Consider the following 20,975-nt stretch of genomic DNA (forward strand, 5'->3'; position numbering starts at 1 on the left):
AGAAGTGGGGGAACTTCATTCCGGTGGGATTGTTGAAAATATTTTATTATAATTTAAAAAATAAATAATTAAAATAAAAAAATTTATTGTTATTAAAGTTTTTATAGCCCTTTAATTTATGGGTGAATGCTTTTAATGGCTAACGGCTATATTCTTATTACTATTTACTCATTTGTCTCCTTTTGTTACCTATAAATACCACCTAGGTGCATGGGGAAGCATACAACAACAAAGATAACAAACACCAGAGTTTTTTCTTAAAAGTGTTCTTATTTTCTTCTCTATATTATCTTTAAGACAGTGGTGTTCATAAGGTTCTGAGATCCTTCGCTGCACTCGATCGATCTGACGGGTTGTTGTATCTTGGGAGAGAAACACATATGATAAGAATAAGAAACACATATGATTGTGTATTTATATATTTGTTTAGTCCTATGCAGTGGGGGCGTTTTCTCTCTAAGGATAGCGCTATGTGTGTCTCAACCCAGGATATTTCTACTTCTTACCTTTTATCTATTATTTATTATTGTTAAAATAATTGTTGATCTCTGATTAATATTCATTGTTTTATATATTGTCTTAGTATTATTATTGATTTAATAATTATTATTATATCATTTTATATTTTTATTATTATTAGTATTATCTGAGTAATCTTTTTCTAACATTCTTAGAGAGAAAAATATTATCTTGTTATTTATATTTTTTGATTATTCATCTGTATTCATTTCTACAATTAAAAACAATATAGAGTTGAAAACTGAAAACACATTTTATAAATTAATGTGTTTCTTATGGTTATAATTTAATCAGTTTCAACAAAGCCTAAAAATTGATGTGTATAATTGTTTCTATTTCTATTGATAACAATAAATGAAATTATGTATAAATGAAATTCCTTCTCATTGAATAATTATTTTGTGATGTCTATAGCTCATGCTTATGTTGTTATATTATTTATGCTTTAATATTGTCTATTCTTACCATTGATAAAGATGTTATATATCATGTTATATATTGAGAAATTTTGATTAGAGATCATTCAAATTATAAAATTTTGAGGTGCAAAATTAATTAAATAGAGAAGTTGTGATACATGTATGTATAAATGAGTGTTTTATGTGAAATTCATGATATTATTCATTAAGTAACATCTTCATATAGTTTATGGTGTTAATATAATGGTGTAGCGAAAGAAAGAAAGAAAAAAATGTTATGATATGGTAAGTGTTATTCTCCAAGTTCTAGTTTGCCTAACATTATATTAATAAAATTTTATATCTTGCTTACCATATTTTGAACACAAAAGATTGTGTTAAAACTTGTTATGAGTTATGAAAGAAAAAAGAACCACATTTAAAATATTTCAAAGTGTGGGGGTGTCTTACAATGCATACATGTTAATAAAAAAATCTTGGTTATATATTATAAAGTGAATGAATATATACCTCACTCTATTGTCATCTAGTGTGATATTATTTGTTTTTCTAGTTATGGCAATATGTCCAATTTTTTTAGATTAATTGAATGATATTAATGTGAATTGGATATTAATTCTGGTGGCACAAAATCACCTATTGGTTATGGTTATATTTTAACCATGGATGAAGATGCCCTATCATGGAAATATGTTAAAAAGTTGTTGTTATGTCATGATCTACTGTGCAAGCATAAATTATTCTTTTTTCCAATGCATCTTGACAATCAAATTATTATATTTAAAGTTTTTAGTAAAAATGTCAATGAAATTGAAAAATTGACATATGAGAATGAGAGACAAATATATTAGAAACTTAATTACTCATGATATTATCTCTCTTGAGTTTGTCAGGTTAGAAAGAAAGGTTGCAGATCTGCTTATCAAAGGGTTGATGCATCAACAACAAGTATTTGAGTCGTCGAGGGGAATGAGATAGCCCATAAATTAGTTGCAACAATGGACACCCATCTCCACATGAATGGCGATCCCATGGAATGGAGTTCAATGGATAACAACGAAGTTGTTGTTGACTAAAGTACACCAAATTATTTGATTAAATTTTATGTCTCATTCCTATGGCAAGGTGTACTATAAATTGTGACAATAATAAGGTTGAGGTATATGCATTATTATGCTTATTTTATAAAATACCTCTTAATAAACCCAATGGTTGGATGTATGTGCATTATTATGCTTATTTTATAAAATACATCTTAATAAACCCAATGACAATTATTGTAGGGGTGTGAGTCACAAACCACCCTTTGAGGGTTTACCTAGTGAGTGTGATGGTGGGGCCGCCATTGTGAGACATGGGCAAGTCTCTAAGTGACACTCATGAAACAAGATACATGCACAAGGCCGTAATGTGCACCCACTGACTAAAACCTATAACGAACACCGATATTGTATGTGTTATTTACTAAAACCTGGTCACAGGGGATGTAGTTCAAGACAATCAAGTCTCTGCATTTTCTCGAGTGGAAGTTTATAAGCACTAGGTGTAAGGGTCACACCGGGAAGGTTCCTTACGCTGAACTACAATATTTTGTTTTAAAAGATAATATATTTTTGTTTTTTTTTTTTAAATTATGTGGGGGATTGTTGGAAATATTTTATTATAATTTAAAAAATAAATAATTAAAATAAAAAACTTACTGTTACTAAAGTTTTTATAGACCTTTAATTTATGGGTTAATGTTTTTAATGGCTAACGGCTATATTCTTATTACTATTTACTCTTTTGTCTCCTTTTGTTACCTATAAATACCACCTAGGTGCATGGGAAAGCATACAACAACAAAGATAACAAACACTAGAGTTTTTTCTTAAAAGTGTTCTTATTTTCTTCTCTATATTATCTTTAAAACAGTGGTGTTCATAAGGTTTTGAGATCCTTCGCTGCACTCGATCGATCTGACGGGTTGTTGTATCTTGGGAGAGAAACGCATATGATAAGAATAAGAAACACATATGATTGTGTATTGATATATTTGTTTAGCCTTGTGCAGTAGGGGCGTTTTCTCTCTAAGGATAGCGTTATACGTGTCTCAACCCAGGATATTTCTACTTCTTACCTTTTATCTATTATTTATTATTGTTAAAATAATTGTTGATCTCTGATTAATATTCATTTTTTTATATATTGTCTTAGTATTATTATTGATTTAATAATTATTATTATATCATTTTATATTTTTATTATTAGTAGTATTATCTGAGTAATCTTTTTCTAACAGGGATATTATTAGAAATTTCCTAAAATATCTTAATACTTTTTTTATTCTCAACTTGGATATAATTCTTTTAATATTATTGTTGTTAAACCCTTTAATAAGTATATTTGCAACTTATTTTTGAAAAAAAAATATTTGGTGTGCAATCAAGTCATTGTAAAAACTTCAATACATTTAGTTATATCATATCGTATTGGATTATGAAATATATAATAATTGCATATTTGTGGTTAAATATTGTTTCATATGTCTATCTCATTTTATCTTCAAGTCTTTCTGTTTAATTCTTTACCATAATAGCTCACATATCTCTTGAGTCATTGCTCGAAATATAGCTTTAGCAATGGACCTTGCTACCACACTTTGCTTTTTACTCTTTCAAATTACCAAGTTTCCACTAAGGAAAGTGCAATAACTAGTATTTGATCTTCTATTAACAACTTATCCTACATAATCAACATCAGTATATGCTCCAAGGTTCACATTCTTGTTTCTTCTTAATAAAATTTCTTTTTCTGGTGTCCCTTTCAAATTCTAGATAATTCTAATTAATTGCAACTTGAAAATGAGCTTCCTTTTGTTGATGTATAAATTGACCTACTAAACTCACAACAAAAGCAATATTAGGTCTAGTATGGGATAAATAAATAAATCTACATACAAGCCTTTGACACATTTCTTTATCAACAATCATACCATCCTCTTCATTTCTCAACTTTACATTTCGATCAACTAGTGTGCTCACTGGTTTGCAGGCTATTTTACTTGTTTTTTTCAGCAAATCAGTAATATAATTCTGTTGGAGTGAGTAACTTCAATTCCTAGGAAATATTTAATTTCCTCATGGTTTTAATTTCAAATTCTCTAGCTAGATATTGACTTAACACTACAAAAAAATATGTAAATACCGACGTTTATTTTTGTAATTTACGTCATTTTTGACTGTCGTTATTTACTTGAGTGACGGTTTCCTAAAAGGTCGTAATTCTTGTCGTCACAAAGTATAATACGGCGGTTATATATGAAGTGCCGCAACAATCGTCATTTTATACAACGTATAAAGTGACAGTTTAAAGAGGAAAAAAGCGTCAGTTAAAACTGACGTAATATTTTTACTGGATGACAAATATAATGTGAAAAACAACGCTTTAAACTGACACTATTATCATTATATTATGACATTTTAAAATGTCACGAGTTCAATTAATTAGAATGAATTATGTTATTAATTACATCATTATCAAATGTATCAAGTGACGTAATTTTAATATTTAATTATTTATTCATTTTTAATATTTATTATACTTTCATAATTTGAAAAATTATTTTTTCATGATTACTTTAAAAACTATAAAAAATTATAGTACTATCAAATAGAAATTAATAAACTAAATTGATTCATTGTCAATATAGCATAACTACACCAAAGTACCAATTCAAGCATTTGGAAAAAAAAGACAACATTAAGAGTACCAAAATATTCAAGCATCTAAGAAAAAAAGACAACATTAAAAGTCCTAAGTCTAAGATGTTTTGCTTCCACCACTTGATCCTAGTATTTCATGCGGAGATGGCACACCACTTTCAATATCTGGTGCCTGCAATGAAGAAATAATACAGTATATATGAGTAATTGAAATTGAAATAAATTATGAGACCCACACAATAAGTTTAAGTAATTTACTAATGTAAATTATAACTCATTAATAGATGGACATACCAAACCAGCAACCATTGTAGCTACATGTTCTGGAACATCTTCTTTAGAAGCAATATAGGCAAGCAGTGTTTGCACTTGGTTCTTGACAGTTGCAAGTTCATTTTCAATCTTCACAAACTTGTCTTCATCATGTGGTGAAGCTGCATTAGGTGAAGCAAAGTTGATTCCTCTTATTCTTGTAGTTGATTGTTGAAAAGCAAGAGTAGGACACGCGCCATACAAAAGTTCTCTAACCCGACCTGGATGCTCTTTTCCAAATATGACACCAATAGGATCATTTGGAGATATTTCAGATGCAGTTTCCGGATTTTTCAACATCAATTCATCAATTTTTTTCCTGCATAAAAATAGGAATAATAATTCAACTTTAATCATACTGCAGCACAACAGAGAACATGAGTCGATTTTCAACATCAATTCATCAATTTTTCAGTTTCCAATTTATTCTATCCATCACAACATTAACTCAGAATGGGATGGAGGATGAGTCGAAGATCACAAATTTTAATCATATTGCAGCAACAGAGAACATGAAATGCGAAATCTGGTGATACACCAATTATCTTCTTCTTTTTTGTATAGTATGTTACTTATGTTACTAACCTAGTTGATGAATGTGAAATCTAGTGATGTGTTCAAGAAGATAATGAATACAAAAAGTATATATCAAATTGGAGTTCATGCCATGTAATATCCGATTAGAAAGAAAAAATTGTTGCAGATCCATACAAAAATCAACACCAATAATGTACCAATATGAATAACTAGTATGCAGAACCACAAAAAAAAAAAATGTATTCGTTAATACATTTCAGTCAAAAATACAGATTATGATCACAAAAAATCACCATGTTTCAGAACATGACAAAATGCAGAAATCACAACTAATCACAAGCACCAAGCAACCAAATTGATGGCAGAACCACACCAAGGCAGACACAAAACATGGATAGTGTGCTTAAGATCACATATGTTTTTATACTCCAAAATCACAGAAAGGAAAAAACAAAATAACCAGCACCAAACAAGCTATAACTAATATCAATATCACCAGTAACTTTAAGAGCTAGAAACTGCATTGTGGAGCTTATGTTTATCTGCAAAATGAAGTTGTACAGGAACTACAGTATAATCGCAACAAAACATCATAACTTTATTATTGAGGATGTTTAAGATGATAATAAAACATGAACATATGCCTTTAATGGAAGCCTCCATTACCACTTGTTGCAGGATTTTAAACCGCAGCAACATGCAGTAATGGAAGCCTTTGGGGTCACCAAAACTCATTCTGTATTCAAAGCTCCATGCACAGATCTAAGAAACTTGTTATTTTATTTCTCAGTCAAGCACACACACCCTTATACCTTAATCACAATTACTGCATCCATATTTATAGACTGATAAAGAGACACGATGAAGATGCATCACAGAGAAAATCCTCTTACTCTCTTTGCTGTGGTTTGATTCGCCAAATTTAAATTTAAGATATGATTACTTTTTAGATAGAGAATAATGGACTTTAATTTCTCAAGAACCTTCATTGTTTATAATGACAGCTTAAACAAAGTCCACTAAGGTGGAGATATACAGTGCTTATTTACTTCTAATATAATAGAATGTTACCAAAAGGGAAATATACCATCATTTCCATAATATCTTTTTTATCTTCATGCAGCAGAATCAAATATACATGATCCTTTAATCAAAATTCATTTGCATGTTGATTCTTTGATCGGTTTGTGAAGAAGCTAATGTGATTTAGTGTTCACAACTCGTGGAGAATATATTAAAGAATGGCTTTAAAGATAAAAGGAATAATATAGTAATAGAAGCCACACAAGTCCAAACTGATTGATGATAATTACAGAATGCCACCAATTAACATTGCAGATAAACCCTTTCATGCAATGATTTAATTTAGCAATGGAACATTTGGTAAGCCATGTGTCAACATTGATTGAAGACAAAATCAAACAAACAAGTATCAGTATAGCTGCAATAGCAGATTATGTTATTCCAAAAAACCAAGCAGAAAACGTTAGCTGCAATACCACAAATCAAGCAGAAAACCAGCACCCAACCAAAAAAAAAAAAGAAAAAAAAATACTAGAAGTGAAATTCAGAGGCAGAACCGAAACTGAAATTCGAGCTTCAGTGTGGTGGAGACAACTGGTGCGAGTTCCTCGCCCTTCGATGTCAAACTGTCGTTGTCCACCACGCGAACCCTAATCCTACAATTGGCCACTCAAATAAAAAATTGGCAAGACTAAATTCAAAAAGGCAACACTAATTTGATGAATATCATACCATAAACAAAAAAGGAGTGGACTGAGGCGCAAATGCGAGCAATCGAACCTTTCTCCTTCAGAACGAGGTTGAAGAACCCAATGAGCAAATAAGAACGGAGGCAATCGTGGACTAGTCGAGAAGGAAGGAGAAAAGAGAAAGAGCTGAAACGAAGAGGTGAAATGAAGGAGAAAGGAGAAAGGAGAAAGGAGAAACATGCGAAATGGAGAGGTGAGTGAACGGAGAGGTGAGTGATTTAGGGCGACCTGAAGGAGAAAGGAGAAAGGAGAGACGCGAATGAGACGCAGAGAAGGACGAGAGCTTGGTTTGACGCAGAGAGACGAGAGCTTAGTGATGAACGCAGAGACTGAGAGTGAAGTGATCTGTTGGGTATCAGCGAGGGAACAAAATTTTACCAAAAAAAAAAAGAAAATATTTGTTGAGTGGGAAAATGAAATAAAAAAGAGAGGGAACAAAATTTTACCAAAAAAAAGGAGGTATCGAGACAAAAGTGAGATAGAAAATAATTTCATAAAAATAATGTTTTATATAAAGTGACATTTCAAAATGACACAATTTTAAATAATAATATGACAATGTAAAAGATGGTGGTTAGAAACGCCATATTATACATTTACATTACGGCTGTTATCAAATTGACGTATTATACTGCGAAAAGCGACAGTTTTAATTAACCGTCGTATTAAAACCATCGTTATATACATAATTTTTTGTAGTGTAATCTTTGTCCATGTTCATTTTATGAGTCTATGTAGATGATATTTTTGTGACTGAAATATTCCAGTCACAAAAATATCATCTACATAGCTCATAAAATGGTTACTCCACCTAAACAAAAATGCTTAAGAAATAAAGTATGATCTCTTTGACTTTGTTTATACTTAAGGTTCATTAGGATTTTGGTGCACCTCCCAAACCATGCTTTAGATGAGTGTTTCAACCCATACAATGTCTTCCTCAATTTGCACATTGTGTTTTCAAATGGTACCTCCATATATATTTCTTCTTCAAGATTCTGATGTGGAAATGCATTTTTACATCAAATTGTTGCAATCCAATCATGGTTTGCTACTAAAGATAAAACTACTCTAACAATGTTAATTTTTGCAATTGATGCAAAAGTCTCCAAGTAATCATGGTTTGCCACTAAATATAAAACTACTCTAGCTTTGTACCTCTCAGTGGTTCCATCAGCCTTGTATTTTACTGCATAAAACCACCCAACAAGTTTTTTTTAGATGGTAATAGCTTCTAAGTATTATTCTTCCCTAATGCCTTCATTTCCTAATTAATAGTTTGTTTCCATATTTTGCCAATTAATGCCTCATATACAAAGGAATGTATATTTGTAGTGTTTATGTTGTTTAAAATATGGAATGAGTACAATTACCTCAGAAATTCAATATCGTTCGTCTGATGGATGACACGTGTAGGGATTAGGTGAAAGGTCAAGTACAGAAATGAACACCTAGAAGATGGGGGACAGGTATAAAGCAATCATTTCATCCTAGAAACTGAAGACTCAAGGTTGGAGGATTGAGTACTATCTAGATCAATACGTAGGTTCATGACCGACTTAGGTGTACTCATCTTATCTCGATCTAACAGAGGTATGATTCTAAATTCATGTGAAAGAACAAAAGGGAGAAAATACGTATTATTTGGGCCGACTACAACCTTACATGCCTCATTAGCGATTATCTATGAGCCAAGTTAACAATTACTAACACAAGAAATGCTTGAGGACCAACGAGGTCATATATGTCAAGATTTGGGCCGAAATCTATTTTATAGTTGGTTTAAATATTTTTTTACTATATCATTATATAAAGAAATTTTGATACGTTGTTATTATCTTTTTAATCTTTATTTTTTTATTATTCCTTGTAACTAAAATGTAACTAATTTGCTTATAAATAAAATACTAACGGTCACGATTAAGAAATGAAACTTTTTTTTGTTTTAGTGTTATTTACTTTAGTCAAGAGAATTCGTTATATTTTTTGGGTTAAATATGTTTTTAGTTCATGGACTTTGACTCAAAATTGGAATTCGTCCATATTTGAAACTTCACTACATTTTGGTCCCTAAACTTTAAAAATAAATGAATATAGTTATTTTAATCCAATTACATTAACTTTTTTTACGTATCAAACGCATTTCATGTTAGTATTGGAGTTGTATACACCGTTTGACATCTACAAAAAAGCTAACGTAATTAGGTTAAAATGACTATATTCATTCATTTTTAAAGTTTAAAAACCAAAATATATCAAAATTTTGGACAGAAACAAATTCAAATTTTGAGTCAAATTTAAGGAACTAAAAACATACTTAACCCCATTTTTTCTTCGGTTTAAGGCTCTCAACTATTTTTAAGAAAATAAAAAAAAAGTATTCCAAATTAAATTAAATCTAGAATACATTTCCAAATTATGCAATTTAATCGGATATACATCCCAGACTATATAATGTGAAACATGTTTCCAAATTCCAATATTTAAACATGAACATTTTTAACACCCATAGAAAATGAGGAAGAAACCATCGTAGTAAAAAGGGTAATTACCCTACAATTGGTGGCTAGTGTGGACTGAGTCATTCAATGGATGACAATTTGAACTAGTTTTCCATCGTGGCAGTTTCTTCCTACACCTCCTTGACTTCAACTTGCACCATCATCAATTTTAAAATTTACACTTAAGTTAAAGATTTTCATTTTTAGTTTCAAATTGTTTAATCCGGAGATGTTTTAGAATATACAATTCAGAGTACGTTTGTGTTCTGCGTTGCATATGTTCTGGATTGCATAATCCAAAATACAATTTTATGTTCTAGAATGTATATTTTAAAAATATAAAATAAAAAACACACAAAATTTGTATTCTGAAGTGCATAATATAAAACATAAACTTGTGTGAATTCCAAAATACATACTTTTGTATTTCAAATTATACAATCTAAAATACAAATTCTATTTCAGATTGTGTATCATAGAAAACGAAATAAAAAAATAAATTTCAAATTGTACAATTCTAAATGTATTTTTCAATAAACATATACAATAATAAGAACAAAAATAGTTACAAAAATCAATCCGTTCAATCAACACAGCGAGGAAATGAGTGTCTAAGCAATTTCTGACAATTGTAAAGTGTTCTAGCAGTGCATCTAAAACAAAAACTAAAAGGGGAAGGGGTAGAATGGATGCAAGGCCAATGTAGGAAGAAGAAGTTAAAGTGAACCAGTGCAACTCTCTCGTTGAATTGGCTGGCTAACCTTCATTCTTATATTTGAATCACCTTAAAAGTTCCAAGCCCAAAATGGTACCCAACGCAGGTATAGTAAATACCAGTTACAATCACGCAGTTTTTACAGAGTTCTGTCATAAGGCTCTGTATCATTATAGCAAACATCCCATACAGATTCCATAGCAGCCTTCGCCACACCAGAGCAATAAGGATTTGCAGACAACGATTTCATAACTCTCCTTCTGATGCATTCCTTCAAGTTACATTGCATTGGTTCAGTACTGATCAAGTAACAGAAGCAGTGTCTAAACTCTTGAAAAGCAAGGAGAAAATTCAATTGCAGACCGCGCATACAGTGTAGCAAGCAATGCAATAGGAGAATAAACTCAAAAAGACTTCAACTATTACCCGTGAAACATATTTCATTTTTCACTTCAAAAGTCAATATCGTGTAAATATAAAATATGATACATCTAATCAACGACAGCAATAGCCTAGTGTTGGTTTATTTTTTGCCTTTATTCATTTTTCTGATGAATGGGGTAAAAATTATTAGCAAAAAGCCCAGTGGTTGTGTAGCAATTTATGCTTATGTTTTCACACAATTTTAATTTTCATCTAATTTCTCTAGTTTCGTAATTGATTTCTAATTTGAGCTACAAAAACAGTGTCATACTTTCCAGACCAATGGTTGCTTTGATCTTTCAAAAAAAGGACTATCATATACTAACTTATAATATTAATAGTCAACATCCAACATGCTTCATGTATTCATTATCCTATTACTTGCTTTGTAAATAGTGAATAAGTATCCAAGCACTTGGGGAACCCACCCTAAAAAGCTAGCTATTAAATGGGAGAAACAAATACTTAAATACTTTATTAAACCCCTTCTTCTATTTAATAAGTCTCCAAATACTTGGAGAACCCACACTAAAAAGCTAGGTATTACAGGAGTGAAACAAATACTTAAATACTCTACTAAGCATCTCATACTAATCAATGTGTGACCTAGGCACCCCAAAATACTCAAGTTCCTAATGTAACATCACCCCTAACTTCACTCTACAACACTTCACTCAACTCCCCCCCCCCCTATTAATCAAAACCTTCCATAGGTAACCCTATCTAAACACCAACAACGAGTTCTCTAAGTCTACAACACTTCACCCCAAAGTCTTTTTATGAATAATTTATCCTTGACACTATCAATCTTTAGATAGTAAAAAGGAAAGAAGAAAAAAAAATCAAATATAAGATCCTACATGTTATCACTGAAAATAAAAGTATTATTCTGTATATCCGGAGAAAAAGGAAAGAATCAACGCACTTGTTCATGCCCTCGAATTTTCAAGGAAGTTAATTTAAGAAGTTCCCGTTTGAAATGGCAATCACCACTTAGATGACCAGCTCTGATCTGTTTCACATAATCATTGAGAAAAATTAATTGGAGGTACTTCATCAAATTCATTAGATGGGTAAGGGGAACATTGTTATAGGAACCTCGCTACAAGCATGGTGAGCACATTTTGTCCAATCCAAGTTTGCTGCACGACAGTCATCAAATACATGAATAAGTTCATGCTTTAACACCTGGTCAACATCATCTTGAGATTCCATCTCGTTGCAGCACACAACTATCTGAAATAAAGTCACACACCAATGTAATAAAAGGATGCTATCACATTGCAATGCTCATACTAACACAATCAATCACAATATTATGACTTTATATTTTTTTTTACTGTCATCCGATCATGGAATCTCATATAGCTAAAAATTGTTGAATTGTGTAATAATTAACATACCTCTCTGTTTGGATAGGGGATTTTAAAATTTAAAGAAATTCAAATAAATTTAATTTGAACTCCTTTCATTAACCTTTAATATGTTTTTTCTGTTGAATAAGACAATTCAAATATATTCAATCTTGATTGAATAGAGTGTTTGAAATACCACCAACTCCAAAAATATCAAATACGAAAATTACGTCTTCAACCATTCAAAGCATTAAGAAAAAATAACCAATAAAGACCTCAACCGAAAAAATTTGGTTGACGTCCACTGAAAAATAATCCCACTGATATTGGTTGTGAAAAACCTAAAAATCATTTACCAAGAAATAACTCTAACTTATATTAGTCGAAAAAAGAGTCTAATTGGCATTGGAAAAAACATCCTAGTTGGCATCAATCCAGAAATTGTTGTGTTAATATTGATCAAGAAAAACTTTGATTAATGGTGGTTAAGAAATAACCTCACACACTTTCAAATCAATGTTGTTGAGATCAACAAAAAAGAATATCAACTAAAAATAATATTTTTTGATGTTAATAAACAAAAGAATTGTTCATAATAAGCTAAAAGCCATTGTTCATGTGAATAAAGAAAACCCTAATTAACGTTATCAACAAAAGAAAACCTTGATTGATGCCATTATATCATATTATTCAACCATTATATCTTATAGCAGCTTAGTTTAATAGTGTAACTCAGCTTTTTAAGCTCCTACACCAGAAAAGTCACCTAAATAAAATGAGAGGAATACTGTTAACACCTTCTTTTAACTATATACTTCTTGTTGCTTAAAATTATTATAAACTACAAAATCATATGGGTACTCATTAAATGAGAAACGAGAGACCCTGTAAAAAGTTGTGACATCCAAAAAATTTCAGGCCAATAGTGAAGAGTATATTCAAAAGAGTGTGTGATGCCTAGCATCACTCATCGAATAAACACTATTTAAATTGCATGTATAACATGTAGAAGCCAAACTCCGAAGAGAGAAAGAGACAAGTACCCCTTTACCCTTAGTGTAACCACCAGCTATTCCGCTCTCGTTGCATTTAACAGCTTTGATGAAATTATCCCCTACAAGACACCCGGCTTTCTCCAACTGTTCCCTCAAGAACCTCACCTGCGGAGCTGAGAGATGTCTGGAATAATCAAATCAAACGAATCCACACATAATATAAATTAGAAGTTTTCTTCTTTTTTAAGTGATTTTGTAAAGAGATTGAGTAATCGGAGTTTGAGAACAGAGAGCGTTGACATGTGATGGATAAAAATAGAAAAGAAATACATACAAAGGAGACTCTTATGAATCATGCGTTGGCACTGCTCCAAAGATGCGCCGCGGTTTCTGGGAATGTAGGAGGAAGAGAGATCGTCTTCATCCATTCCCGGCTCCGCCTTTGATTTCTTTGGAATGCAGTTTTGTTGGCAGCTCCTAATACCACATATTAATACGCTACCAAAAAGAACATGGTAACACAAGATTCTGTTTATAAGGCAGAAATCAAATTTGATACGTGCAAATAACATGCCATCAAAGTTTAATTCAACATAAGTGACTAAAAAGTATAATTTGATACCAATCTGGACTAATGCTAAATATCAATAACTTATTGATCCAAGGAAAGCCTAAGAATTGAAACACGAAAACTACGTGAGGTTCTCAAAATTTTATTAAAAATGTTCCCCTTTAATAGCTCTTTGATAAGAATCCTAATTCTTTCAGAAGCTTAACAACTTAAAAAAGGGAAGATAAAAAAGGAAAACTACTTAAATCATTAAAAAAAAAAAAAACACAACAGATAAATGTTAGCCAATTTGCACGACATTATTTTGAATACCCTTCGTAGTGATAATAATCAAAATTTGCAGTTTAGTAGCAGGGTTGTCCTGCAGGAGAACGAAGTCAATCTCGCTGCGCCTAAAAACTAGAAAAAGAAACAGTGTTTGAAACACAAATACCTCGATCATAAATTACATACTCATCATCACTGTCAAAAGATATACATAATACGAAAGAAATGAATCAGTATAACTAATAATCATTTAAGCCTAAATTCCAATAACAGAGAACCTTCCAACTTTACCCAGTTTTGGAATAAACAACATTTGAAATAGTACAAGTTGGACCCTATGTTTGAACCCTAAAATAAATACTATTCCGAAGGTTAGCACATGGATCAAAAAGAGAGAAAGCAAATTAGAGACTATACCTCCGAAGACGAGAGACAGAAAGGCCTGCGAGTGAACTCGGAGAGATTGAGAATGAGGACGAGAATTAGGTTTGTAAACAGCGATTTTGAGGGCTCACAGATTTCAAATTGGGTGAGTCTGAATAATTGGAAAAAACAAAACTATAATAAATAATATAAAAAATCAGGCGATGGTAATAATTTTAACCATTTTTTTATATATGAATTGGCCTAATTATTTTACTCTTCTATTTTGGTATTTTTTAAAATTAATATTTAATAAAAGATACATGATTGTATTTTAATTCCTCTTTAATAAGTGCATATATTATACATTATCGGTTTCTACATCTATATTATTTCGAGAATGATACATTGATTCATTTTTCCTTAGCAAATTTTATGGTAGCTAAGGTAGTAATTCTTTCTTCAATTTTGGTTTGTTTTTTTTTAAGCTTTGCAGGAGATGAGGAAATGTGAGTCGAAGAAGGTTATGGATGACAAACGCCATGGTGGGAATTAACTCACCAATTTAATACTCATCTAGTATTTTTTTTTTTGTTGGACAAGAGCTTCTTTCTTCGACTAAACCTTTGACAATAGTGTGAACGCTCCGTCTTGCTTGAGCTAGGTTAGACTAGGTTGGACGATTTGGTTGTGAGTGGTCGGTTGCGTTTGCTATAGAGCAGGTTGTTGAGTTTGGGCAGACTCGGATCCTCGGATCTAAAGGATCATGTTGGACTAGTCCAATTGTCCTTTTCCTCACCCCATGAAACATCCACGTCTTCTGTCAATTCGTTGTTTCCTTGCTGAGCGAAACGAGCCAAGGTGCTAGAGCAAATCAACTTTTCGATGAGGTATCGCAAGTGACGACACTCCTCTATGGTGTGTCCAATGATCTGGTATAAAGCACATTTTTTCGTTGGGTCGACCTCGGGTGGAGGAGGTTGAGGTTTAGGGAGCTAAATAAGCTCTAGATTGCATGCTTCCATGAGTATGATGTCTCGGTTGGCATTGAAAAGAGTGTACTGGCTATATCGGTCTGTGTTCTAGTTAGTGACATTGAAAGGAGTGTACTGGCTATATAGGGATTTCGGGCTTCTTCACCCTTTTCAACATGTTTTCTTCAACGGTCACTTATTTGGTCGCACATTCTCTCAACACGTCCATGTTCTTTGTCCTTTCTGTGAAAAGGGAGTCAGAGAATGGCAAGCTGAAGATCATAGATCAAAGAATGCATGATCACAAACAAGGTGAGGTTTGGGATTGTAGTCGTTGCGGCGATGAACTTGTCCATGAAGTGCTTAACAGTTTCGTTTCCCCCTTATTCTATGCATATCAGGGTGATCGAAGTCCTCGACACCGTCTTGCGATCCATGAATCGGGCTCGGAACATGGTACTTAGTGTTTCAAAGGAATCCACCGAGTATGGAGGTAGCGTGTGGTACCAGTCTAGAGCTGATATGTAGGTGGTAGGAAACAGTCTGCAAAATACCCTTTTATCTTAAGTATGGATACTAACCTAGATCATGTAAGCTTTCATATATATATATATATATATATATATATATATATATATATATATATATATATATATATATATATATATATAAGGTAACTTAATTAATTATGAATATTTTAATAATTTAAACATGGACGGATATATGACAGGGATATATACATCTCTATACCCAACTGAAAAAGTCGAGAATTCCCCATACTCATATCCAGTTAATGCGAGGATTCCCCGTCAAAGCACAGATGTGTTCAGACAATACCCACGGGGATGAATTTATTTGCCATGTCTAGTTAAAATCTTTAACATAAATTTACATATGTTGGAAAGGACGTAAATTTTGGAGTTTTTTTTTTACACCAAATTTGTGTCAGACATTAAGTAAAGTTGTGATTGTTAGTAAGAGACATAAATTTACATTTGTTAATTAATGTTCTAATATACATAAATTTATGTTTTTTAATGTCTTAAGAGATATAAATTTGTGTTTGTCATTAAGAAAACTCGTGATTGTCAGTAATGAACGTAAATTTACATTTGAATGTCCTAACAAACATGAACTTATGTTTGTTAATGTCTTAACAAACGTAAATTTATGTTTGTTAATGTAATAATAGACGTAATTTTTTTACATTTATTTAAAAATATGAATTGGTTTTGGCTTGAAACTAAAACCTGAAAAACATAAATTATCTAGAACAACGTATATATTTCAAATATAATGTTTCAAATACAAAATATATATTTCCAAAATCAAAATAAATATATATTGAATAAAAATGGTAATTTAACTTAAAATAAAAAGCTAATCAAAACCTAATATATATATATATATATATATATATATATATATATATATATATTCTTGAACAGATAGTTTGCCCACTTTCATCCTATTTCGGTCATGTCCTCATTTGATATGGATAATAGGTCCATGAAGACCTAAAACAACGATACAATATTATGATGTATAAAATTCCTCAAACCATACAATTCATGCACAAGTTATAAGTGTTTACCCTTGTCCAGTTTTTAGTGACTTCTACCCCAATGATAGTTTTGATCCAATGCATGATGTAGTATCCACGTTAGAAGAAACTACTGTTCATATTGCAATAAAATAAATAGAGGAAAAATTGATATCATACTACTTCTACATAAAATAATTAATTTAAGGTTTAAATGATATATAACCTTAGGATATATAAATTGGATTTGTCTTTATTTGTTCCTATTTAATTATTAGTTTGTCCCGACCACAACTTTGATTAAATTGAACACACATTAGTCATTGTTATATACTAATCGGATGATACGAAAATTGTAACATTCCCCTTCTAGTAAGTGTTTTAGTTTAGTATTTTGTTTCTTATGAATAAAACAAAACCAAATAATTAGGGACTCTTCAAGAATCATCAAGACTATTAAATTATAATGGACATACAATGAAGAGAAAAAAAATGGTTAATTGAGTAATTAGCATAAAAAAATAAATTACATGAAGGCTAACACTAGCCAAGTAAACATGTCTCAGTGAGGTGGTCATCGTTGTTGTTATATATTATATGATTTGAGCCTTTGTGTTGCCATATCTTTGAACATGGTTGACTCAAGTGTAAAGCAATCACTTTAGTCCTCTATAAAAGGAAGACCTCAATTTTAGAGAAAAGAAAAAAACTTATTATCGAGTTGAGCATAACAATATTTTTTTTAATTATTTTTATTAATGATTAATCTTAAAATAAACTCTACAGGTCTGTGAAAAAAAGTTTAGACTCAAGAAAAAAGACTTGAGACTTCAAGATACTACAAGTCTATTATCGAGTTTACTTTCTTGACAATCAAAACTAGGTTTTATTGTTTTAACTCGTTCATTTTGTATACTTCTTTTTAGTAGTGTTTTATATATTATAATTTTTTATTTCATATAAAAATATATCGATATGTCAACTATAAAATTTGAATCAGGTTGTTCAAAAATCCAAAAGAATAGAAGAATTGAGGTTTTAATTGCTTCACAAAAAAAGAGTTATGAATAAATTTATAAAAATATATAAGAAAATTGAATTAGAAAATACATGTAGGTGCTCTTTGAATGAGCAAGATAATATATATATATATATATATATATATATATATATATATATATATATATATATATATATATGTGTGTGTGTGTGTGAAAGCAACAATAAAAAAGAGAAGTAATTAGTGATGATGATAATTTTGATTCTCAAACCCATGATAACGAGGAGAAGATTGTGAAATTAGATGATGATTCTACTTTTGACAAAAATATATATGATCCAAGCTAATGGAAGAATATTGATACAAATTTGAGAGATTTATTGGTAGAAAATAGTCCTATTAAAATCACTGGTATAAATTTTCCTAAGGATATGCATTATAGGCACTTTTGCTCATCAAATTATATTCAAATATTGCCTAATGGATAGAAATACAAAAGAAGATGGATAATTTATTCTAAAGATTTAGGTAGAGTCTTTTGTTTTTGCTGCAAATTATTTAATGTTGTTTCTTGAACAAGTAAACTGTTAAGGAAGGTAGTAATGATTGAATAAATCTTAGTACCAAGTTAAACTAACATTAAATGAGTATATTACTAAAATGAATGAATGGATTAATTTGGAAATGAGATTGACAAAAAATAAAACAATAGACAAATATGTTCAAGAACAAATAAATAGAGATAGAGAACATTAGAGAAAAGTGTTGTTAAGAATTATTGTAGTTGTTAAAACTCTTGGTAAAAATAACTTAGTCTTATGTGGAAACAATGAAAAGATCTATCAAGGAGCTAATGAAATTTTCTTAAGTCTAATTGAAATGATTGTAAAATTTGACCCAATTATGTAAGACCATATTTGTCGAAATAAAAATGATGAAATTCATAACCATTACATTGAGTATAATATACAAAATGAATCGATAAATTTGTTATGAAGTGAAGTCAAAACAAAAATTATAATACAAAATAAAAAGACCTTATTTTTAAAATTTGTTTTAGGCTTCCTAAACTTTTGAGACGTCTCTCTTTGTTATTATATAATAATCACTTCTTAGGAAGATTGATTTCTTTTTATATGTTACTTTTTAAATTTTAAGATAATATATATATATATATATATATATATATTATATTTTTATTTTTATTTTTATTTTGTATTTTTTTAAGAAAGAAAACTTAAAGGATATAATAAATAAATAACTTATTTTAATTTACATGAAGAATTAAGTGTTTTCCTGTAAAAACTACTGAAATAAAAGAAGTAAATCTTAAATCAAGTATTAAATCTCATTAAATAACATTAAATTTTTTAAAAATTAATTAATGTGTAATTCAATGATATATATTAAATTTAATATATAAATTATATTTTTACTGTTTTCTTAAGGTGCATTGAAAGAATATTTTGTTCTTATTTGATAGTCGTTTCAAAATTTAGACAACATTCATTGTTATATATGTATATATTATAATAGAAAAGTTTATAAATACACTAAAAATACTTTAGTCCACACATAGGAAAAAAGTAAGTGAAAATTACTGATTATTTTCTTTAAAAAACAAAACAGATATTCGCAAGTGGGAGGATGTCGACATTAATTCTTTTCATAGTTTACTTTCTAACGAAGTGTGTCATTAATAAGATTTATTTTTAATTATGAGCTTAAAAAACCTAAATAAATTAATATTTATAAAGATAGAAACATATATTAAAATCCCATTAAAATTTTGTTGGTTGTTGAATACATGCTTATCAAAAAATGTAAATGTGATTATTTTCTATACATACTCATTTTTAATATGATTATACTTATAATTGGTTTAAAAATAATTTAATAAATATATGAATTTCAATAAAAGGATCAACATGATATTTATATAAAATTTAAATTTGTTCCAAAAAGAATAAAATTGGTCTATTTAAAATAAAATTACAATCAAATTGAATTAAAATAATAATTATTTAACTTCAATTGAATATAAGATAATGACATATTACATCGACATTGTCATATTATATTATATAATACGAATGTTGACTTAATATATGAACAATTTTTTTTTCTAAAATATTTTAAAATAGAAAACAAAAAAAAAATATAAACTAAAATATGACTTATCTTGAACGTTGTTGGTATGGTACAAGAACCAAATTACATTTAATTTTAAAAAATTAAAACCAAATTAAGATAGAAAAGAGAAGAATGGAGAAACCAATTTGAATTATCTTGACCAAAATTAGTTAAAAAAACACTTTTTTCTCTTCAAATTTAACCATAGTCATCGTTAGAGACGTCAAAAAAATATGTATTCGCAGATATTCGTGGATAAAGTCTGTAATGGGTAGGAAATAGATATTGAAAATGGATACACGCAAGTAACGAGTTGATATTTTTTATACCCACATGTTAACGGAGCGGGTACGGATATCATAATATTCGTACCCATGAATATTTGTACTCGGTATACTCTAATTTAAATTAAATAAAATAAAATAAATGATTAAAACATTAATACATTCATACTTGCAAGTACCCATGGATATTCGTATATATTAAAAAAATATGCGGATATCCACATAACAAATACCTAAAGCTGTCAAAATGGGTCGCCCAGCCCGGTCCAACCCGACCCACCACGGGTTGGTCACTTAGTGGGCCAACCCAACCCAGCTCACTTATTAGCGAGTCGAAAACATTCGAACCCAGCCCGGCCCACCACGGGTTTGTGGGTTAAACGGGTTGGTTCACTAGCCCACTTAATTAAAAAAATATAATTTTTTTTTCTTAAGTCAGAAATTATATTTCAGATTAAAATTTAAATAAACTTGAATACAATCTCAATATAATCCAAAATGATGTTAAACTCTAATACAAACCAAAATAAATAAATAAATAAAAATACAAATTACTATATAAGATCAAAACATTCTTGTGACTTACTC

The 20,975-nt window shown here is 30.1% G+C and overlaps 2 protein-coding genes across 5 annotated transcripts; both read right to left on the reverse strand.

Moving 5' to 3' along the window:
• Positions 1-4,596: 4,596 nt before the first annotated feature.
• On the reverse strand, positions 4,597-7,646 carry LOC114168212. Its single transcript, XM_028052954.1, has 4 exons — positions 7,295-7,646; positions 7,072-7,170; positions 4,937-5,273; positions 4,597-4,814 (listed from the first exon to the last, which is right to left on the reverse strand). Exons 1-4 carry the CDS (start codon positions 7,441-7,443, stop codon positions 4,740-4,742), a joined length of 660 nt encoding a protein of 219 aa, XP_027908755.1. The 5' UTR covers positions 7,444-7,646; the 3' UTR covers positions 4,597-4,739.
• A 2,594-nt stretch (positions 7,647-10,240) lies between these two features.
• LOC114170092 (mitochondrial inner membrane protease ATP23-like) lies at positions 10,241-14,655 on the reverse strand. 4 transcript variants are annotated; one of them, XM_028055573.1, is made up of 6 exons: positions 14,508-14,655; positions 13,587-13,750; positions 13,301-13,425; positions 12,001-12,138; positions 11,828-11,914; positions 10,241-10,750 (listed from the first exon to the last, which is right to left on the reverse strand). In XM_028055573.1, the coding sequence occupies exons 2-6, from the start codon at positions 13,678-13,680 to the stop codon at positions 10,619-10,621; spliced, it is 576 nt and encodes a 191-aa protein (XP_027911374.1). In that variant the 5' UTR covers positions 13,681-13,750; positions 14,508-14,655; the 3' UTR covers positions 10,241-10,618. The 4 variants fall into 4 exon arrangements, with proteins under 4 accessions (XP_027911374.1, XP_027911375.1, XP_027911376.1 ...); XM_028055574.1 differs by having other exon boundaries at positions 13,587-13,780; positions 14,508-14,636; XM_028055575.1 differs by having other exon boundaries at positions 13,587-13,729; positions 14,508-14,635.
• Between the last annotated feature and the right edge of the window lie 6,320 nt (positions 14,656-20,975).

Source organism: Vigna unguiculata, chromosome 11 (genome assembly GCF_004118075.2).
Source record: "Vigna unguiculata cultivar IT97K-499-35 chromosome 11, ASM411807v1, whole genome shotgun sequence".
Classification (NCBI taxonomy): Eukaryota; Viridiplantae; Streptophyta; class Magnoliopsida; order Fabales; family Fabaceae; genus Vigna; species Vigna unguiculata.